Below are 23,998 nucleotides of genomic sequence, written 5' to 3'. Positions count from 1 at the left end.
GAATGGACCCAAGGAGACGCCGTAGTGTCACTTCCCACCAGACCCACACCCGGCGACCGAGGCGGTGGCTGCGGCTTTCCGCAAGCTCTGCAGCCCACAGAATTGTTTCAAGTACATGTTCTGCAGAGATAAAGTGCACTTTGAGGACCTTCTCCTCGAACAGGGGGGCATGGCGGGGGTGGAATGAGAGGAAAAGGCCGACCGCAGAAAGGGCAGGGTTGCTGCCCTTATGAAACCGCTCCCAAGCGGAGGCCTCAGGGCCTCCATTTTTTTTCCCCTGCCACCAAAACGAAAAAGAACCCGCATAGGGGCCAAGGCCTCGTCTAAGGGGAGCTGCGCTCAGCCAGGGGAAAAAGGCAGTCTGAGACAGGTCACAGGAGAAACGAGGGCGCCGGGGAGAACAAAGCGGGTTTGCCCTTCGTAACGGAAGCCACGGAGGCCCGGATCGCGGCTCGCGGCGCCCGGAGCCTCGGGGCCTCACCTCACCCCGCGTGGGCCCAGTCCTTGGTGTGGGCGGGGGACAGGCCGCTGGAGGCCGAGCTAGGAGTGGTCCTGGAATAAGCCTTTATTGTGCGTTTCAGGATCCTCAGACTCCGTTATAAAATATTTAAGCCCAGCCCGAGATGAGTCTGGAGTCCCTGTTTCAGCACATCATCTTCTCCGAGCACCTGGCGGAGGAGAATCGCCGCTTGATGCGACAAGGTCGGGCGCTCGCGGGGGCCTCTGGGCTTGGAGGCGGAGGGAATCAGGAGGCAGTGGGCCGAGCGGGGAGGGCAGGCGGCTTTCCACGTGGACGGAAGGACAGCTGAAAGGTGTCTTATCACAGGCCCCAGAAACGGGGACTCCAGAAAGATGGACGTGTTTAAGCATTTAATTTGTCTTACAGTCAGGTCGGAAATAAACAGATGTCGTGAAAACATTAAGAAAGCAGCAGAGGAGCTGAATGAAGAGAAAATCAAGTTGGAATCGAAGGTATTGACATGTAGAGCATGCTCATTATCACTTGAAAAAGTGTTTTCGCTTGACTTTTGGAGGATGCGTTGCTATTGATATTTAACTAGTTGTCCGTCAGTTACGAAGCACGCTATTGTGTTAGTGAGTGTAGTTCCATGTTGGCTGGTAATATTTAAAGCTCTGAATCTGGTGACGCCTTCCATCCTAACATGAATTTGTCCTAAAGAAACCAGTTTAAGTAATGAAGAATTCATTGACCGTGTTGTGGGATGGTTAACGTTTCAAAAGAGCGCAATGCCATTGGAAAAAGAATTATTCAATTAAGTAGTAGGTGCGGGAAATAAATTTTGAATAATAAATAATTTAAGAAGTGTTCTGTGTTGATATAACAGTTGAATGTAACTTTCAAACGAGTCTCTGCCATCTGTTTTTCAGTCTTCTACCACATTTTGGACGTGGCCTTCGTCCAAAAGGATCGTTTTTCCACTAGTACTTCACTTTTTATGCAGCATTTGTAAAGTTCTGTTATTTTACGTAGAAATAAGGGAATCTGATGGCTTCTTGAAGGAGGATTTTGAAGTGTAGGTAGAATTTTTTGAGAAGCAAAAAGAAGTAGTAGGAGAAAAGTATTTGGGGCACCGGGAGAATATGAACAAAAGGGAGGCGTAGCCAAGGCATATTGGGAAGAGAAAGCTCCCAAAGCAGAGGGCTGATACCTAGGTATTAATAGGAGGAAACCATTGCAGGTTTTTGACAATGGAATGGTGTGATAAAAGGGGTTTAGGAAAATCTCTCTGAGCTGTGGGAGGATGGGAGCTAAGAACGTTATGCAGGTATGTCACAATGAAGGTCTAGCTATGGGTGGCAGCAGACAGCCATACAAAAATATTTATTCAACTCCTAAAGATAAACGATGCGAGCAGTGTACAGTGGGAAATCTGTTTGAGGAAGTCTCTTTGCTAAAATAAGTCAAATAGACTTACCACTGTGAGAAATTTCCAGTTCTCTTTTTGGATAAAATAATCATAGATTCTTTCTCCACCTTGCAAGCTTCTTCTGTTCTTCCTTCCAAGTCTTGTTCAAACATGACCTGTGAGCCCTCCCTTGTACATCTTGGAAAATTTGTTTTATCATAGCATTTGGATACCACCTTACAATTAAACAACAGTACGTGCTTGTGTTTGTGTTTGTATCCCTCACTATTTTGTGAGCAATGTATTTGGAATTCTTTTCTTAACCATCTTTTATTCCCACAGCCTGTATTCCATGCCTAGCACACAGTATACATTAGTGTTTTGAATGAATTAATGAGTACTAATAGGGAGATAATAGGGAGAGTGCTGTCTTTTAAAATATCAATAGAATTTGGAAATATTCAGTGAGACCTTAGGTCTTGTTTTGCCTGTGAGTAGCAGATAAACTAGCTGGTAAAAACAATGCTAAAAGCTGATGGCATGGGCAAAGCATTAAGAATGTCATGATGTAGCTTAAATTTTTCTTTAAAAAGAATTAAGATACTTTCGGAATTGGTAACTAGAAGTTAATATAAGTAATAGGCAAAACATAGGCAGTTAGGTAATGCATAGCTAACACTTACTGAACATTTACTGTGTGCTGGGCACTGTTCTGAGTGCTTCATTTGTATTAACTCTTTTAATCCTGCCAGGGATCCTGGGATGAGGCACCATTGTTAATTCCCCTTTTTGGGGGAGGAAAATGAGAGGTTAAATGACTTGTCCATGGTATTATAATCTAAAAACAAACGGCAGTAATGAAAGTAACAGTTGAGTAACGACAGCATATTTTATTAAAACAGATTTTGGGGGCTCATCTTAAACTTTTTTCTTCATGAAATTCACATATAATAGTGTCTCTGAAGCTTTTGCCTCTAGTCAAGGGCAGTATTTCTAAAAGTGCAGTTATGTAAGTTTTTGTGCAAATGTATTTTCCCCAGATTGATGAAGATACTGACCTGATAGATAACAAATGTTAAAAAAAAAAAAGGTTTACTCTTCCGAATATCTTCTTTGGAAAAAAGTAGCTTTACTCTTTGTAATATTTTCTCAGTTAACAGTCTGTCTTCCTGAAAATGGAAATGTAGTCTGTTGATATATACATATACATAAAAAAGCTGATTCAAATAGTTATACTTAAGAGAAGACATAACAAATCCCTAGCATTGTTTAAAACATTTGCTGAAATTACTAATTAATATAGGCTCATAAAATGCACATATATGTGCATATTTGTGCATTTAATCAGCTCATATATGTGGTTAGTAATACAATTGCTTTCTACTAATAAAATTTACATGTGGAGGTTCACAGTTCATACAGTACTAATTTGTAATTGAAATAATTTGATTTATAATATAGTCAACATGGGGTGTGTGTGTGTGTGTGTGTGTGTGTGTGTGTGTATAAAGATTTTTAAAGTGGAGCCACAATTACAGTGTAACTGACTAATGAGAAGAACTGAAGAAGTAATCATAAATTGATTTCTTGTTTCTTTTATTCTCAGAGTTAATTATATGTCTGCCAATAACAATGAAAATATATTTACTGGAATATTTGACTTGGCATTTATTGACCAATTTATCAAGTAGAAGCAGCATAGGGAGAAGCTAGAACATAATTTGAATAGGCCAGTGCTTGAGCTATCTGCACAATGATACATTCAGAAAATAATTTGGGGCATTTATTTTGGAAGTGGCTCATGGTCAAAAAATGTATTCAGGAAGTACAGTATTTTTTTCTGTTCTGTAAAACCCAGGTAGCATGTAATTAGAACTTAAATGATAGCATTTGCCTTTCAGGGCTCAATGAGCCCTTTAAAATATATGGTTGCAAAAGTCTCAGATTATACAGTATGAGTACTTTGTGAATTAGAGAGCTATAGTATACCTGGTTAGGTTTGGTAATATGAAAACAGAAAGACAAGAACATGCTCAGGATTTACGTTAATGCTTACCAATATACCTAAAGCTTCTGATCATCAAGGAAAGGTTTTATAGTATCAGTGACAGAGAAAATCAAAATTAAGGACTCACAGAACATTTGTTGTTTCTTTTTAGCATCTAAAAGAGTTTTTTCCTTTTTTTTTTTTTCCCATACGCGGGCCTCTCACTGCTGTGGCCTCTCCCGCTCGGGACACGCAGGCTCAGCGGCCATGGCCCACAGGCCCAGCCGCTCCGCGGCATGTGGGATCTTCCCGGACCGGGGCACGAACCCGTGTCCCCTGCATCGGCAGGCGGACTCTCAACCACTGTGCCACCAGGGAAGCCCGGGTTTTTTCTTTTTAAAAATAGTAGCATATAGTTAAAATTGGGGCATTTAATCTTTATAAACATAAAACCTAACATAAAGCCGTACTCCCACAGAAGAAGTAAATGGAGGAAAGTCTGAGGCTGTTTTATTTTTTTTCTTCTCCAGTTTTAAACTATTGCATAAACATCATAACACTAATGAAATCATATTCCATGAATTTTTAAAGGAAAGTGATATTGAAATAAATAAGTAACTTAAGGTGGCTTCATTTACTTCTTTACTTCAAAATATACTCATTCATTTCTTTTTTAATTAATAAAAGTTAGGAACCCTCCCAGAACAGCAGGCAAAGTCATATCCGTTAGTACTCTATTACCCAATTCGGGAAAGAACAAAATCACAAATTATTATCATTTTAATATTGAAATAGAGCTTTGTAATTGAGATTTTTTCCTTTTTTTAAAGTTTAATCAAAGAAAAATTTATGTCCTACTTGAGTTTAATTTTACTGTTGATTAAAAGTTACATAAAAACATAGATAAAAGAAAGGCATTTTTCGGCTTCTCTGGTGGCGCGGTGGTTGAGAGTCCGCCTGCCGATGCAGGGGACATGGGTTCGTACCCCGGTCCGGGAAGATCCCACATGCTGCGGAGCGGCTGGGCCTCTGAGCCATGGCTGCTGAGCCTGCGCATCCGGAGCTATTATGAGTAATACTGCTGTGAACATTTGTGTACAAGTTTTTGTAGAACATATGTTTCAATTCTCTTGGGTATTCCACCTAGGAGTAGAATTTCTTGGTCATATGGTTCATTCCAGGTTTAACTTTTTGAGGAAATACCAGACTCTTTCTATAACAGCAGCAGCGTTTTACATTCCCACCAGCAATATGCAAGGATTCCAGTTTCTCTATATCCTCACCAACACTTATTTTCTTGGGGGTTTTGGTTGGTTGGTTTGTTCTTTTGATAGCCATCTTAGTGGATGGGAGGTGGTATCTCGTTGTGGTTTATATTTCCAATTCCCCAATGAGATTAATGTTGAACACCTTTTTAGATGCTTATTGGCCATTTGGCACATCTATTCTTAACATGAGCTACTTAATTATTGGTCATATAATTGGTTGCAATTCTTTTACGGTGGGGCCTTGTCTCTGAGAAGTAGTAATCTCTCTTCATATTAGTAGAACTGAAATTATTGTATTTCCAAATTAAGTAAAAAATTATTACATATAGCATTTGTTGGACTCCTTTTTCTCAAATTTGTTTTTATGATCTTAAGAAAATAAATCTGAAGAACATTTCATGGTAATAGCGTTTAGAGCAAACTGTGTAACAGTATGCCAGATAGGCTTTCTATATGCGAGTGCTTATAAATCACAAAAGTTGCACACTTCCTGGCTTGAATCCACACAGTGGAAAATCTACTGCACTGTTTCTAATTGTTAAATCTACTAGTTTGCCTCTATTCCTTTTTTTAAAAGAGCTACTGTAAATAAATTGTTTACCCTAAAATGTTAGAAAAGTTTTGAACAGAAAAAAAAAAAGCTTCCTTTCCAGGAACTGAGAGAATGGTCTTTTAATTAAGGACAGTAAGTTTGCAGCTCAGTATGCAGAAAGCATGAGATTAACATTTAGTTTGCTAGCCTCGTAAGAATATGCAGCACAGAAGAATGCCTTTTTAAAAGTTTACCTTTTGATTTGTGATTTCTTGGAAAATCAGTTAGCTATGTTCTCTTCTCCTATTCATTCACTCAACAAACATTCGTTGAGCAACTCCTAAACAACACCAAGAGTAATTGGCAAATAAATTATATAACAAGTTTCTGCCTTAGAGAGTTGACATCAAGCAACTTCAACTATATAAACCTAACTGTGAACTCAAAATTCTTGATGTTCTCACTTTTTTAAAATTGTGTAATTACTTTAAACTTCCTCTATGTAATTCTACAAAGAAAGCCTTATCACATTATCTAAAATGTGGAAATAGATGAGTTCATCATATATTTTCTGAGTGTAGCACTGGGCATTTTCTAGTAGCCCACCTGACTGGGGATAATCTGATTTTCTAGGGTGTGTACCTTTGCAGTGGGTTCTTTTATTCTTGAATATACCAACCATTATTTGACCTCAGGGCCTTTGCAGTTGCTCTTTCCTCTGCCTGAAATGTTTCTTCCCTCAGCTGTTAGTGTTTTATACACACTCACTTCTTTTAGCTCTCTCCCAGCAGGGTGGCCAACCATTCTAGTAGAACGTGAGACTTTCATTTCTAACACTGGGACAGTCCCATGCAAATTTTGATGGTTGGTTACCTTACATCTAGGCTCAATTGCCACTTTAGAGCTGTAGTTCTTAAAGTGTGATCTGTGATCCACGGGCGTCCCCAAGACTCTTATACGAGTTTTGTGAGGTCAAGCTATTTTCTTAATAATACAAAGCTATTATTTTGCCATTTTCACTGTGCTGATATGTACGTTGATGGTGCAGTGGCAATAGTGAGTAAAACTGTTGGCACCTTAGCACAAATTAAGGCAGTGGAAACAAACTACTAGTAGTCATTGTATCCTTCATTGCCACACACTCACACTAAAAAAGCAAAACCCACCAGTTTCACTGTATGCCCTTGATTAAAGTGTAAAAAATATTGTTTTGAAACTGACCATGGTGTGTATGTGATTTTAATATTGTGTGTTGAAATGGAAAGTTCACATAAAGTACTATATTCCAAAGTACAGTGATGGTCTCAAGGGAGAGTGTTTGTATGATTGTCTGAGTTGCAGTATATGAACTAGCTATTCTTTTTCTGGAATACCATTTTTACTTGAATAGTTGACAGATAAGTGTAGTTATTTAAACTTGAGTATTTGGCAAAATTTTCTCAAAACTGAATGAAATGACCCTGACATTTCAAGGCAAAAGACTGATATTATTATTTTGCCAATGATAATATTCAACCTTTCAAACAAAAATTAGAGTTTTGGAAGACTCAGATTTGTCATTGTAAGCTTGACAGTTTCCCAGTACTGAAAGACTTTTCTAATGAGTTTGTTGGTGATATTAATAAGTGTTATTTTTTAGTATTGTATTAAGAAGTGTATCAACATTTGGAGAATCTGAATAGTTCAGTGAAGGAATATTTTCCAAATAACCAGCACATAATTTTACAGAACTGTGCATGGATAAAAGATCCACTCAAAGCACAAAATAGACCAATTGTTTTTATTGTAACAGAGTATGAAAAATTTATTGAAGTGGTTTCAGATTCCACATTGCAACCAACCTTTCAGGAACTAACACTTATAAAGTTCCTTAAGAATATGCGTAATTGTTTGGAAGGGGCATTATTAAAATAACCCCCCCATTTCCAACTATACATCTATGTGAGGTCAGGTTTTTTTCATATGCTTCAACCAAGAAACATATTGCAAAAGGTTGAATAAAGAAGCAGATATGAGAACCCAACTGTCTTTTGTTAGAAGAGATCTGCAAAAAATGTAAATGCAACTCTTCTTTTTTTTGTTTGTTTTGGAAAATATTTTTTCATAAAAATATATTTTAACATACAATGGATTTATTGTTATTCTTAAATGAATTAAGTGTTTTCAAAATTTCTCAGTTTTAATCTTTGATACTGAAAATATTTATAGATATAACTCAAAAATCATCAAATAAAAGTCCTCAATAATTTTTTAAGACCATAAAGTCATAAAGACCAAAAGTCATAAGATCAGAAAGTTTGAGAACGGCAGCTGTAGAGGACCCTCCCTTAGCTCCATATATAAAATAATATGACCTCATGCCATCAGTATCTCTATCCTTTATTCTGCTTTATTTTTCTTTGTGGCACTTAATTTCTCTTGATATATTTGTATTGATCTGTTTACTGTTTGTCTCTGCCCAGTGGAATGTAAGCTTCACAAGGAATACATATTCATCTATTTTATTCACTACCGTTACTCCCAGTATCTAGAACAGTGCCTGAATCACAGTAGGTGTTAAATAAATATTATTGAGTGAATAAATTAATTTTTTTCTCTTAGAATTCTCTGTTTTCTGTTTTCCTTTTCTGTGAATTCTGCTTGTTTCATCTGATGGCCTTCTCACATGGTGGTACATTTGCATATGAGCTTTAAAATTTTTTATTTTGAACTTATCTTTAGCAGGGCTTTTCTTTCTTGGGAGTCCTACATAATCTCTTGATAAAAAAGATGTTCCTAAGGAGCAGTTTCACTGCAGCTGCCAGAAGCTTGCAGATTTCATTTGTTCAGGACCAGTTTTCATGTTAATTTTTGAGCTCAGGATTTCTGAACTGCATGGCTGGGAGACATTTGACTGTCACATCCATGAACAATTCAAGCTTGGGTTTGGGGTTTCTTGGGTATGATTCTTCTTCCACGTATGGATCAATGGAGGCAGCTCACTTTTATGCTGCATCTCCAAGCCAGTGGATGGAGTTTTGTTACTCTGCTTGCATAGCCAGCATGGGCACTTTTTTTTTCTTGCAGAAAACAAAAGCAACAGTTTAGCTTGAAAGAGTGATAGTCGTTGAAGTCTTTATACTCCTTCCCCTGCCACATTTCCAGGCTGAGAGGTAGTCCCTGCCAGCAGTTTCCTTCCAGGCATATATATATTTTTTTTTATTGAGGTATGGTTAATTTACAGTGTTGTGTTAGTTTCAAGTGTGTGTGTGTGTGTGTGTGTGTGTGTATATATATATTATTTTTCAGATTCTTTTCCATTATTGGTTATTGTAAGATATTGAGTATAGTTCCCTGTGCTATACAGTAGGTCCTTGTTGTTTACCTATTTTATATATAGTAGTGTGTATATGTTAATACCAAACTCTTAATTTATCTCTCCCCTCTTCCCCACTATCTCCTTTGGTAACCATAACTATCAATCTCATTCTTGACATGCTTCCATGTCTTGGCTATTGTAAATAGTGCTGCTATGAGCACTGGGGTGCATGTATATTTTCAAATTATAGTTTTCTCCAGATATATGACCAGGAGTGGGATTGCAGGATCATATGGTAACTCTAGTTTTTTAAGGAACCTCCATACTGTTTTCCATAGTGGCTGCACAAATTAACATTCCCACCAACAGTGTAGGAGGGTTCCTTTTTCTCCACACCCTTTCCAGCATTTATTATTTGTAGACTTTTCAATGATGGCCATTTTGACTGGTGTGAGGTGATACCTCATTGTAGTTTTAATTTGCATTTCTCTAATAATTAGAAATTTTGAGCATCTTTTCATGTGCCTGTTAGCCATCTGTATGTCTTCTTTGGTAAAATGTCTATTTAGGTCTTCTGCCCATTTTTTGATTGGGTGGTTTTCTGATATTAAGCTGTATGAGCTGTTTGTATATTTTGGAAATTAATCCCTTATCGGTAACATCATTTGCCAAGTATTTTCTCCCAGCCCCTAGGTTGTCTTTTCATTTTGTTTATGGTTTCCTTGGCTGTGCAAAAGCTTATAAGTTTAATTAGGTCCCATTTGTTTATTTTATTCCTAACTTTATCGAATGAGCCCAGTATTTCCCTTTGGCTTTGACTTTGAGTATTATTTGGGCATTTTTAAAACCCTAGCCTCCGTTGCCTGTATCCAATCTCAAAGATACCCCTTGGACTTGAATTCTAGCGTGATGATTTCTGGCATGATTATTTCTGTCTCTTGCTTTTTGGCTTACCTATGTAAATGACATATATTTTAAGTTAGTTATGTTTTATCCAGCATTTCTCTGTCTTTGAATAGAGAGTTGGTCTTTCCCATATTTGTCTGGATTGTCACATTAACCAGAATTCTTCACTGTAAAATACCTTAGTGCTTCAACTTCCTCATTCTTGAGTTCCTATATTTTATTTATCTTTTGGTCAATCTATGTAATTGTTCAAGTAATTTTTCAGGAAGAATATGTGCATGAACCTGTTTTGTTTCTTTTTTCTTCCCTGGTTGCTGTACAAATTGTTTTTTTATCCTCATGATTCCAAATGTGTGCACAGATAAACAAATTTGTGTATCTGTCAATTTTGTCTAGTCCAGGGATAAGTCTCCCATTTTAACTGTAGATGTTATATTCTGGTTTATTTTTCAAGTACGCTTATTTCTTATAGCTTGGATCTTTGTTCTCTGTTCTCTGAATCTATTATCTTCTGTTATTTGCTAGTTTCAGCAGTATTGGACAGTTTTTTATACTTTATATCACCGATTCCATCTTTTGCAGTGTTAGTTCTATTATTTAATTCTCTCTGCAAATTTAAGTTCTGTGTTGCTGTCTTTTTTACATTTTTAAAAATTTCCTATCTTTTTATCTCAGCTTGTATTTTTTTCTTATTCTCTTATGTCCTTGCTTGCTCTTGTTTTTTAGTGGACTTATCTTTGTTTGCATCCTCTTGACATCAAGTAGTTGATTAACAAAAAAAATTTTTGTACTTTGTAGAAACATTATTATAGGTGTATTAATACTCTTTCTCCATAATCTGTCAGGCACTTCTCTTTTTCTCTTCTGTGACGGTATTTTTGTAGAGTGTATGTTGTTATTCTGTGAGAACTGTTCAGACTTAGGTTTTGCCAACAGTCATAATACATAAATTGTTCTTTGTCCCATTCTTGTTTTCTTGAGTTCTTGAAGAATGAACTGTCTTCTTAAAACTAAAACTGTTTGACAGGTTGATGTGAATATCCCCAACCCAATTTCTAGTGTTATTATGGAATACTGGACTGAGGTGTGATCTTTTCTTGCTCGTGTGCCAAGTTTTCTTATTATGAGGAGGAAAATATATGTTTTAAAGAATCTGTGACGTTTTATAGATCTTCCATTAAAAGCAGTACATGAAAAATCACTACCCTCAGCATTACATTGTTTTATATCCCGACAGAACAGGAAGATGTAGTAATAGGTAAGGTGAGGTCCTGCCTCCTAAGTTGCCAAATTGCACGGAAGTCACCTTATTTCAAAGTAGCTCCCCAGCGAGAGTCTTTCAGATTAAGAAGTATCATTACATGGGCTTCTCTGGTGGCGCAGTGGTTGAGAGTCCGCCTGCCAATGCAGGGGACACGGGTTCGTGCCCTGGTCCGGGAAGATCCCACATGCCGCGGAGTGGCTGGGCCCGTGAGCCATGGCCGCTGAGCCTGCGTGTCCGGAGCCTTTGCTCCACAACGGGAGAGGGCACAACAGTGAGAGGCCCGCGTACCGCAAAAAAAAAAAAACAAAAATAAAAAAACAAGTATCATTACAGAATGTTCTTGGCCTATCAGTATTTGTACTTTACCCTTCTTTCCCTAATCAGATTAATATCTAGCTGAATCAGCAGTTCTCTAGAAATGGGAGGGGTTTTTTTGAGGAAAAGGCGAAGAAAAATTTTGGAGATGGAGGGTTACTTTGAGAAGGGTAGATGTAGGTTATCTGTAGACTTTGGAACACCAGATGGGTTCAGCAAAGGTGTATGGAAACAGTCAAAGGCAAACTGGCTATTCACAGCTGTGCCTGTGATCTCGATGCTGCAGGAAAAATTTCTCATATAGCCTTTGGTACTTGTGTGGTCTTATGAATTGTTATTGCCTGAATTAATACTTCAAGATAAGTTGAAAGGTTGCCTACCTCAGCTTCTTTTTTTTTTTTTTTGCGGTACGCGGGCCTCTCACCGCTGCGGCCCCTTCCGGATGCGCAGGCTCAGCGGCCATGGCTCACGGGCCCAGCCGTTCCGCAGCACATGGGATCCTCCCGGACCGGGGCACGAACCGGTGTCCCCTGCATCGGCAGGCGGACTCCCAACCACTGTGCCACCAGGGAAGCCCTGAATTCTAGCTTTTTATGTGCTATAGATATTACCCTTTCTTTGTCATTTGTTGCAAATTTTATTATTTGTAGCTTGTTTTTTTATGATTTTTTAAATCAAAATTTAGAATGTTTATGTTGCTAGAATTTTTAATCCTTTTGTTTGTTTCTGAAATTCATTGTTTAAACAATATCTTTTTCCAGTACTTTTACAGTTTTTTTTCTTTAATATTTTAAATTAAAATGATTCTCCATTTTTGCCTGGGTAAATGTCACATGTTTCTCATTGACTATGATATATATGTGTGTGTGTGCGCAATATATATATATATATGTGAAACTGTATATTTTTGTGTGTTTTTAGATATTCTATATTATTCTGTTAATCTATTTGTTTTGGCACCAGTATCATATTCACTTAATCACATTAACTTTAAAATATCTTCGACCCTGTGGAGTGACAATTTTTTTTTCAGGAATTTCCTGATTCTTTTTTTTGTTTTGTTTTGTTTTCCTAGATGAATTTGAGATCATTTTTTCAAGTTCCAACAAAATAAAAGTTGGGGTTATAATTAAGATTATACTAAGTTCATTTGGGGAGAACTGATATATTTACAACTCTGAATCTTCACATTCAAGAATATAGCATAAGGGCTTCCCTGGTGGCACAGTGGTTGAGAATCTGCCTGCCAATGCAGGGGACACAGGTTCGATCCCTGGTCTGGGAAGATCCCGCATGCCACGGAGCAACTAAGCCCGTGCACCACAACTACTGAGCCTGTGTGCTAGAGCCCGTGAGCCACAACTACTGAGCCCGCATGCCACAACTACTGAAGCCCGCACAGCTAAAGCCCGTGCTCCACAACGACAGAAGCCACTGCAATGAGAAGCCCGCGCACTGCAACAAAGAGTAGCCTCCACTCGCTGCAACTAGAGAAAGCCCACGTGCAGCAACAAAGACCCAACGTAGCCAATAAATAAGTAAATTTATTTAAAAAACAAGAATATAGCATATCTTTCTATTTATTTATACCTTCTTTTATGTTCCTCAATGCAGGCTTTTTCATATAGGTCCCACATACTTCATGTTAAGTTTATTTGTGTTTTGTTTAGTTTTTGGTGTTGTAAATGGGATCTTTTCCATGCTTTTTTCTATTTATTGTTGGTAAATAGAAAAAATACTAATTTTTGGTATTTATTTTGTTACTAACCTTTTTACTGAACTCTTCTCTATTTCTAAGTTTCTCAGTAGATTTTCTTGGATTTATTAGGTACACAGTAATCACATTTGCCCAAACAAACAAGAGTGAGAATTGTGTGCCAGCTTTTTAAATAATTGTTATCTCTTGTTCCTATTCTTGACATATTGCATTAGTAAGAACTGCCAGAACAGACGTAAATAGCAGTGGTCTTATCAGGCATCCTGATAATCCTTAATGAAAAGATGAGAGATGAGCCAAGACTTGACTGAGATGAAGGAATGAACCATGAGGAATCTGGGGAAAGAGATTTCCAGGCATAGAACATCCAGTGCAAAGGCCTTGAGGAGAGAGTGAGGCTGGATGTTCGGGGAATAACAAGGAGGCCAGTGTGGCTAGAGAGGAGTGATTGAGGAGGAAACTGGTAGAAGATTAGATTAGAGAGGGAATAAGAGTGCAATCATGTAAAGCCTTATAAGCCATTAAAAGGACTAATATTTACTAATATTGAACCTTCCTTGCTTACTATATTAGGATTACTGTGTCATAGTGAGTTATTCTTTAAGCATTGCATCTGTGGTTAAGAAATGTATTTATAAAAAATAGATCTATTTTTTAAAAAGTTAATATCTGCAATTGATACAGTATTCATTGATGTACTCTAGTGTTGAAACATCTTTATCACAGTCATAACAAACGCATTCTTTCCCCAGTTGCTGTGATTACGAATGTGAAATCTTCTGCCTAACTTTCATGATGTTTTCTTATGTAGTGTTGCCTGTTTTACTCTTGGGCAGAGCATTTAGTCAGCAAAATACCAGTTCCTAAAGCCTGAAATTATTTTAAGCAACAGCAGCCACAACAAAGTGTAGATTGTACTTTGCTTACTTGGACCCAAACATTAATTTCAAATCCTCAGTCATTCTCAACTTTCAAGTTATTCTGGTAGAAAAATACCTAAGGGTGCCCAAGCAGCAAGAGTGGTGCAGTCACAAATCACGGCTATGCTGAAAACTGACCTAGTTGACCAGATAAGTCAGCTGACTGGGGAAACTATAAGCTCTTTTGAAAAATCAAATATCCCAGGAAAAATAGGACAGGGAAAGGGAAAAAGAAATGTTTATTTCTGAGAGAAGTAAAATTAACCAGAGTGTTGGCACTGTTATAGTTAAAGTTTTCCAAAACAGCAATATTTTCTGACAACGCTTGGCTATTTGATTCTAGCATATAACTTTAAGGCTGCGTGCAAATATTTTCATTTCATTTGTAGTCAGAGGAAGGAAAGAGATTAGAAAGAGAAATTTGAACCTTCCATCCTTTTCTTTTTATCATTTGTAGCCCCTTGAGATCCCTGGGTAATTTAGCAGATACAGCCAGTAGTTTCTTAAGTTTTTATTTATCATGGATGTCCAGGCTACCATGGATATAAGATAGTGCCTCAATTCAAACCTGACTCAGATAAGTTCAAAAATATCTTTTTAAATCACAATTTTACATCTCTTCTAGTATCTTCCCAATTCTGATTCCTACCCATCACTTTTGAGACAAAACAAAGGTGAGAGAGATTTCTGATGATAATTTATTCTGTGAAATGACCTCATCTTGTGATCCTATCAACATCTTCAGGTTATATTTGGAATATTTATACATCAGTAGGTCTGGTTTTCAAAAGCAAGAATGTGAAAAATAATTTAAGAAACGAGTTGTGATAACAGGAAGAACAAAAGGAACAATGAGAAACACATTCTGCAAATAGGTGGTCTTGAAAAGCTTTTTTTAGTAGTGAGAGTTAATAACTTATAGTAGAGTGGAACTGGATAAATCCTAAGGCGTTTGTCCCATTAGTTCCATTAAAATAGAAGGTCTAATAATATTAGACCCCATGTAGTTTCTGCAACCATAACTTAACTGCCTTCCTCAACTTGTGAGTCAGCGTAGGCAATCTCTTCTTTCTTGGCCTTCCTAACTTGAGCTTTTCCAAAGTCCTGCTTCTTTCTCTATTACTCTCTTTTCCCTACTTGCCAATTCCATTATGCATTAAATGTTTTCATCACAGATCCTAAGTAAATTTAAAAATTAATGTTACTGTAATCTTTCTGTAGTTATTGATTCTCTGGGGCTTTTTAGGTCTTGATTAAAAGAGGAAAATGTGTGAGTAAAAGATAAAGACAGAGTGTAAAACAGTAAGAATGAAGAGTACACCAATAATAAGAATGAAAACAAAAAAGTAGAAAAGACCTCAAAATGGATAATTTACATAGAATTTTAGGGAGGAGGAAAATTATAGCTCTACCCTTCTTATAGATCTTTTGAACAGCAGTCTGATTTTCATTTGGGGTATATAGGTTTCATCTTTTCAGGTTATGGTAAAACATTCCAATTAAATGCCAATATGTCTAATATCTCTCCTTAATAATTGTTATTTTTCCTTTTAAGAAAGAAGACATGAGCTCAGTGATAATTATAGGTCTTAGTGATAGCTGGAAACAGAGCACCTTAATTTCTGAGTCCTTAACATAAGGCTTTTGTGAATTCGAGTGATAAATTTGCTTGTGTTATTTTAAAATTCCTTAGTTTGATAAATAATATTTTCTCCATTTTTGGTTTTCAATGCAGGTTTGACTACAGATCAGTGGTAGAAACAGAATCAGAATTTAGGAATTTTGATTCTGAAAGGCATATTACATGAAATACCTAATTGGATTAAACCAAAATTTATCCAGCCTGATATTTGGTCTCAAAGCATTTTTGTAAACATTCATGGTATTGTTCATAATTGCAACTCAGAGCTAGGAATATACTGCAAGCAACCTTTTCTCAATAAGTTCTGATGGACCTAGTATTTGGTAATTTTTCTGTCTCTTAAACTTATATACTTTCAATTTATGCTGTTGTCAGAGACTGAAGTCCCTTTTTAGTACCAAAAGTATCTTTTTACTACTTTGAAATAGTTCTAATATTTACATATTAGTATCATGATTTAGAAGCAATAAAGTCAGAAGACCTGAATTTTAGTCCTGGGTTTGCCCCTAATTAATTATATAACCTTTCTTAAGGTATTACTTCTCTAGAACTCATTTTATTCTCATTTATATAATATATACTAAATAGCGCGGAAGTATTTTCTTATTCAAAATAAATGTGATAAAATTCATGATCATACTCTTGTTCACCATTGTTACCAGTTTCTATATAATTTTATAGATCAGACCATATGTTTTCTAATTTCTGTCTTCTCAGACAGTAAAATACTAACTGCCCATTCTCCCTTCCCCCAATTTTGAAAGTATTTTCTGAATTCCTTTGGTCATGTAAATTGCACCTTTCTAATCTTTGTTGATGTCTTTCTTAAGATAAAGTTGATGAAATCAGCACCAAGTGCTGAAGGTATGGGCAGATGGGCTATGATATTAAATAAATTTAAGATCATATTTTCTGTTTTATTTCAGCTGCTTTCTTTTTAATGCCAGTATTTCTAGGGCTTTTTAGCCATACCATTTCAAAATGTCTTTTAGGCCAACCTTTTGCCTCTGGACTAAACTATTCCTAAGCTCTTTATTATTCAATATCTTCTGGGACAGAGATTTCACAACCTGTCTCTAACCTTGAGGAAGTTCTTAACAGCTAACATAAATCATGCTTTCTGCAATTTCAGTTGAATTTATTTCCTTTTCCTTTTCTCTGTGGAGATGGGAACAGCCCAGATTTGAAGTGATGGTTTCTTATGAGGGCCAGTACTGAATGTAGTGGAAAGATTATTTCCAGTCTGGCATCATTTTTAGCTTTTATATATTAAAGCTTCCTGACTTTCATTTCAATGTTCATGGTCTCAAGAGATGCTATTCTTTACAGCCCAAATGAAATAACAGTTACATATCTAATATTAATGTTTATTTTATCCTTTGCTAGTTAGAACCAAATGAGGTACTAAAATAAAAAATGAGTTCTCAAAACCCATTTGAAGACTTTAGCAGATTTGTGTTTTATTTGGTATAACTATAGTCATGGGACTAGGTTTTTGCCTGTGGTTTTTAGATTTTATCTCATAATTTGATTATTCATGATTTATTCATCCATATCTTTCATGTAAGTGATGAGAATAGAAATTTGTTCTTTAAAACAAGCTGTCTTAAAGCAGATTTCAATGTGTGTCATCAAAAAGCTTTAGTACCTAAGGTACAAAATGTGCTAGGTATTAGAAAGGAAAAAGTAAACATATTCTCTGCCCTTGAGGCGCCTATAGTCTTATTAGGGGAAGAGATTATAAAAACTATAATTATAAAGCATTTATAAAATAATTTAAGATAGAGCATATAAAGTAAGAGGTTTAATGTGAATTTTATTTTGCATTTTAAAGATTAATGTAAAAATTTTATACTATACAGATCTGTTCTATTAACTGAGGTACCCTAAGATGTCTAATTGTTTCATTCTGATTTCTGTCTTTTTTACTTTAAAGATTCAGCAGTTTTCTGAAAAAGCCTTCCTCTTACAGCTTTTGAAAACTCATGAAAATGCCTTAGAAAGACAGTGCAGTGAAATTACAAGCCAAAGGAATATGCTTCTCCAAACGTTTGTAAGTCTCCAGCCACTTAGAAAAATTTATTTCACTAACTCTATCAAAAAGTATTAAAATATACTTAGGTGTACTTTTAGAAAAAATTATCCGTATGCATATTGGCAGATAGTCCTGTTCAGATATGGAAAATTATTAAGTGCTATTTTAAACCAGTTGGTAGAGTAATATAGTTTGAAAGAATTTTATTGGCAGCATGCCGTATAGAAATTATTTGCAATTGTAATAAGCATAAAAGAAATAGTGAAATTGATTTGAATTGCTCAGGCTTCAAGACCTTGGTTTTAATGCTTTTGAAAGGCAGAGAGGTTCACACTTTAGGCATATTAATGGATGTGGGTGAAAAGATAGATTTTGTTTATCTTTTTATCATAAGTCAGAGCCAACAGACTCAGTAGTTTTAAATGATAAGGACAGTTTAGGAATATGATTTGTAACTAACTGACATTTTGAAAAAAATGCATTTTAAAATATTAAAAATATATATCTAAAGTCAGAATCAACCACCAAATGGTTATGAATGACATGGCCAGTTTCCAAATGTAGCTTATAATTAGTTACATTTCTTAGAAAAAAAATAGGAAAATGTAGTTATGTTTAGGTTCTACCATTGTCAAAATGTTTAGGTACTAGCATTGTTTAAAGTTTTTGTAAATTCTTATTTCTACTCCATATTGACATTGCATGAAATGTAGCTATTATTTAGAACTGAATTTGAAATGAATATATAATTTTACCTTTATTGTCTAAATTTTAAAAGGTTTTCTTGGATTTCCTTTTTTGTTTTTCTTTTTTATCCTGTAAGACAGTAATTCCTTTGAGTGTAGACTTTCATTTTCAACTTTGGTCATTTAATTATTTTACCACCCATTTTGCAATGAAAAAATGGCATACATGGCTGTAAGTTTAATTCACAAACAAACGCAAACATAATGATGGGTGGTAGAATTTCTACCTCAATAATTGTCCTAAAACATTAAGGGTAAATCTTTCACATGAATATAGTTGGTTGTTACTATGTAATAACTTCAGTTTTTTAATTAATATTGCTGGAGTAGTAAAGCATTTTAATCCCAGGAAGTATAATTTTCTATTTTGTTGTTAATATTTCCAAATGATTGCATTTTAAATCACTAAGGAAAAATATTGTTGCAATTAACACCTATATTTGTTCCTTTGTTTCCATTTTTCAGGAAGCTACAAAGAGAAAAGTGACAGAGGAGGAAGAAAAATTTATTAAGGAAATTACAGACTTCAATAATGAGTATGAAATAACAAAGAAACGAGAGCTTTTGATGAAAGAAAATGTCAAGATTCAAATATCTGACTTAGAAAACGAGGCAAACATTCTGAAAATGGGTATGAATACATAGTACCACCTCATTTATCTAATATTATTGAAAGTAACTTATTTTGAATTAATGGTTTTTCCAGAAATCTAACTTTTTCATAAGTAAATTGGGTTATTGCATAGCTATTCTTTTGCTTTTATCTTAATGGTATGTATCTTTTATTGTGAGCAGTCTCAAATTCTTTAGAAGTAGATGTGACATGAGCATTGGTCATTTATTTAGCAATCAAATCTGTTTACTATCTGTTGTGTGTTAGCTACTCTTTTAGGTCCTGGAGATGTAAAACTAAAAAGTGAAGGGATCAAATCCATAAGCAAATGTTTATAGTAAAATGTGATAGAAGCTATAATAAGGGTAATACTGTTGCTGTGATCCTCATTTTACCATCAATCCAGTTTAAACTAGGAAACACGGTTACACAGCGAGGTGGGGAGAATTTCATTTCAGAAACAGTAGTATGCAGGTTATTGCAGTTTGTGATAAGATCCTGAACTAAAGAAGTTACCAAAGAGAGGAGACAATGAATTAAAGAGATGTTTAGGAAGAATGATAGGGCTGTATCACTGATTAATGTAAACAGATATATAGAAAGTCAAGCATGAATCACAGTTTTCAAACTTAAGAGATTGGGTAGAATATGGTACCAGGAGGAAGAGCAGAGGTGGAAGTGAACTATAGCCTTTTCTGGACAAAAAGATTAAGTTTTATTTCAGGTAGTTTTAGTTAGAGATGTCTATGGGATAAACAGGTGGAAATGCCCAGGTAGCAGGTGGAAATTTGGTCGTGAAGCTGATAAGAGAGATCAGAGCTAGAGTATTGGGTTTGGGAATACAGAGGAGTTGGTGACATAATTCAAAGGGAACATGTAGAGGGAACATAGAGGAGGACCAAAGACCAAAGGCAGAAACTGGGAAAGCATAGCATTTAAGGAAAGGAGGAGAAGAAGAATGAGACAGAGATGTCAAAGAAGGCAAGGGGAGAACCAGCAGAGAGTAGTATGTGATTTGGGGCAAGATGCTTAAGTTTTCTTTGCCTCAGTTTCCTCATCTGTAAAGACGGAGGATAATAATAATGACCTTAACAAGGTTGTTGTGAGGATTCAATGAAATAATATTTAAGTACATAGAATGCTACCGGGAACATAATTAAATCCTTAAAAATATAGGGATTATAGTTTTTAATTAGTTTAATTTTATAGATGAAGGAAATGAGGTTCTCAGAGATAAATTGCTTTGGGTAGAGATTGTAGGACAGAAGTTCTTAACTATAGGCACACATCTGGGAATTTTTAAAAAATATATTAAATGCTTGAGTCTCATGTCAGATTTACTGAATCAGGATATGGAACATAATTTTTTTAGTCCCTTAGATAATATTCATGTTTGCTGCTATTTAATGATCACAGGTGTAGAACACAAGTTTAAATAGGTATTAACCTTAGGAGATACTCTAAAACTACCTTTCTTTAAAAGGTCATGGATATGACCACTTCTATTCACGATAGTATTGGAAATTCTGACCAGGTCATTTAGGCAGAAAAAAGAAACAAAAGACATGCAAATTGGAAAGGAAGAAGTAAAATTATCTCTGTTCCCAGATGGCATAATCTTATAGGTAGACCACCTAACAATTCCACAAAAAAAAACAAAACAAACTAGCAAAACAAACAGCTTAAGCTAATAAATACAGCAAAGTTGCAAATTAGTTGCATTTCTATGTACTAGCAAAGAGCAGTCTTTCAAGATTCCACTTATAATAGCATCAAAAGGAATAAAGTACTTAGAAAAAAAATAACCAAGGAGATTAAAGACTTGTACACTGAGAACTATAAAACATTACTCAAAGAAATTAGAGAAGACCTAAATAAATGGAAAGATATCCCATGTTCATGGGTTGGAAAACTTAATATTGCTACTATGGTATTATTATCCAAAATAATCTATAGATTCAATGCAATCTCTGTCAAAATCCCAACAGCATTTTTTTCATGAATAGAAAAACCCATCCTAAAATTTGTATGGAATCCCAAAGGATCCCAAATGGCCAAAACAAGAGCAAAGTTGGAGGACTCAAAATTCTTGATTTCAAAATTTAGTAAAATGCTGTGGTAATCAAAACAGTGTGATACTGGAATAAAGACAGACATATAGAACAATGGAATAGAATAGAGAGCTCAAATATAAACCCTTGTGTCAAATGATTTTTGATAAGGGTGCCAAGACCATTCAATGGGAAAGGACCATCTTTTCAACAAATGCTGCTGGGAAGACTGGATACCACATGCAAAAGAATGAAGTTGGGCCCTTACTTTACACTATGTATGAAAATTAACTAAAAATGGATCAAAGTCATAAACTTAAAAAAATAGTGAAGCTCTTAGAAGAAAACATATGGGAAACACCTCATGACATTGCATTTGGTGATGATTTCTTGGATACTGAAAACACAGACAATAAAAGAAAAAATAGATATACTGTACTTGGTCAAAATTAAAATCTTTTGTACATCAAAGGACACTATCAAGAGAGTAAAAACACAACCCACAGAATGAGAGAAAATATTTTCAAATCATATCTTTGATAAGGGATTAATACCCAGAATATTAAAAAAAAAACCCATAACTCAACACTAAAAAAACCGAACCAAACCAAAAAAAACCCAGTTAAAAAATGGGCAAAGGATTTGAATAGACCATTTTTCCAAAGAAATGTCCAGTAAGCTCATGAAAAGATGTTCAACCTAAATAGTCATTAGGGAAATGGAAATCAAAACCACAATGAGATATTGCTTAACACCCATTTAGGATGGCTGTTATTTTAAAAAAAGTCAAAATCTCCACAACGTGATATTCACACTGTTCAGGATGCAATCCAAAATTCCTTGACCTGTGAAGTATCAGTGAAACATGCCCTAATGTCAAAAGAAAATAATGAGATGCCAGAACCACAGTGATCTAGATATTGGAGTTAAAAACTTGATAGCAGCTTTATTAACTATGCTCAATGAGTTAAGAAAAATGCACTTGTAATAGATGAAAAGATAGGTAATCTCAGCAGAAAAATATAAAATGTAAAAAAGAATCGAATGAACATTTTAGAACTGAAAAATACAATATCTGAAATTAAAATGTCACTTAATAGCAGAATGGAGCTGACAGAGGAGCCAATGAACATGAAGCTGGATTAATAGAAATTGCCCAATCTGAAGAAGAGAGAAAAAATTGAAACATAAAATAGAAACTCAGGGACCTGTGGGACAATTTCGAAAGGTCTAACATGCAAATAATTAGAGTTTCTGAAGGAGAGAGGAGACAGAGTGGGGCAGAAAATATATTTGAAGAAATCATGGCAGAAAATGTCTTAAATTTGCTGAAAAATATTAATTCATAGATTCAAGAAGCTCAGCAAATCCAAACAAGATAAATTCAAAGAAATTCATGCCTAGGGACATAATAATAGTGAAATTGTTGAAAAGCCAAAGATAAAAAAATCTTGAAAACAGGGAACAATTAATCAAATGACCATGTACTTGTCACTAGAAACCATGAAGTCAAGAAGATAGTGGAATAATGAAAGTGTTGAAAGAAAAGTAAATCTCTATATCCAGTGAAAAATCCTTCAAAAGGTAAAATAAAGACATTTTCAAGTAAAGGAAAATTAAGAGAATTCTTTGCCACCATGACTGAACAACCATGACTGAACAACCAGAAATGTTAAAGGAAGCTCTCCAAGTAGAAGTAAAAATGACACCAGAGACAAACTCATATCTTAATTAAAATAATCAGAAATGGCAAATAAAATACAAGTACCTATGTTTTCTCTTAATTTTAAAAAATACATATGATTTCTTAAAGCAAAAAATATATTGTCTTGTGGAGTTTATAACGAATGTAGAGGCAATTTGTATACATGTATGTCATATGCATATATGACAACTATAACATAAAGAAATGGAAAGGGGGCCTGGTAAGTGTATCTGTACAGTTCTATATAACATTCAGAAAACCAGGAATAGAAGGGAACTCCTCTATAAAAATGACAGAGAAAAAAGGTCCTTGATGCCACAAATAATGTAGGAGCCCCCTATTTTGTGTTCTTTCTTTCAGAGATATGAATTTATTTTAACAGATTTGCTTTCCTGGTGCTTGATACTGTTGGTTCTTTATGCTTTCAAAATGTCTCTAGGGTTTCCATATTAAATTTAATCTCCATAATGGCAGGTACTTCGTTTTGTTTAATGCTCTATCTCGAACAGTATAAATTAGATAATTATAAATTGATGACTGCTTCAAAAGGAGAAGTACAAACTGATATGAGAACATGTAAGGGAACCTAACCTGGACTAGGTAGTTAAGGAAGGACTACCTGAGCAAGTGACTTTCAGACTGAGATCTGAAGTGTCATAGGGATTAGCTAAATGAGAGGTTTGGGTCTAGATGTCAGATAGTTAGGTATTTAACTTAAGAGCTCAGAGAGAGGTTTGGGCTAGAGCTATTAAATTTGGGGAATCACCCAGGGAGAATGTATTGAAAGAAAATACTAGAACTCTGAGTAACACCATGACTTTCAAGAAGAAGAAAGCCAGCAGAGTGTGAGAAAGAGCTTCGAGAAACTTAGGCACATTCAAGAAAGGATACATTGCTCTGTGAAGTTGGGATCACCTAGGGGAGAGAGTATTTGAGGTTGTATTTGAGAATATTTGGCAAAGCTGCCAAACTGTCAACCATAAGGACTAAGAAGCAGCAGTTGGATGTCCCTGGTGATCTTTAGGAAAAGCAACAGATTGAGATAATTAGAGAAGAAGGGCAGAAGCCGGGTTGTAATGAGTTGAGCAGTGAGGAAGAGGAATTTGTGACCATGAGCATAGATAAGTCTTC

The 23,998-nt window shown here is 35.5% G+C and overlaps 1 protein-coding gene across 2 annotated transcripts in view; it reads left to right on the top strand.

The window, feature by feature from the left end:
- The first annotated feature begins 596 nt into the window (after positions 1-596).
- Positions 597-23,998, top strand: part of CCDC172 (coiled-coil domain containing 172) — a 41,661-nt gene continuing 18,259 nt past the window's right edge. Inside the window, exons 1-4 of one of the 2 annotated variants that reach the window (XM_060033553.1) lie at positions 597-702; positions 887-972; positions 17,690-17,770; positions 18,964-19,129. In XM_060033553.1, coding sequence (XP_059889536.1) covers positions 624-702; positions 887-972; positions 17,690-17,770; positions 18,964-19,129 — 412 coding nt within the window. In that variant the 5' untranslated portion in view covers positions 597-623. Of the gene's footprint in view, positions 703-886; positions 973-17,653; positions 17,771-18,963; positions 19,130-23,998 lie in introns of both variants that reach the window. The other variant, XM_060033552.1, reaches the window with a different exon arrangement.

Source organism: Delphinus delphis, chromosome 16 (genome assembly GCF_949987515.2).
Source record: "Delphinus delphis chromosome 16, mDelDel1.2, whole genome shotgun sequence".
In the NCBI taxonomy this organism is placed as follows: Eukaryota; Metazoa; Chordata; class Mammalia; order Artiodactyla; family Delphinidae; genus Delphinus; species Delphinus delphis.
Note: the sequence above shows the minus strand (reverse complement) of the source record. Positions and strands in the feature narration are given on the sequence as shown.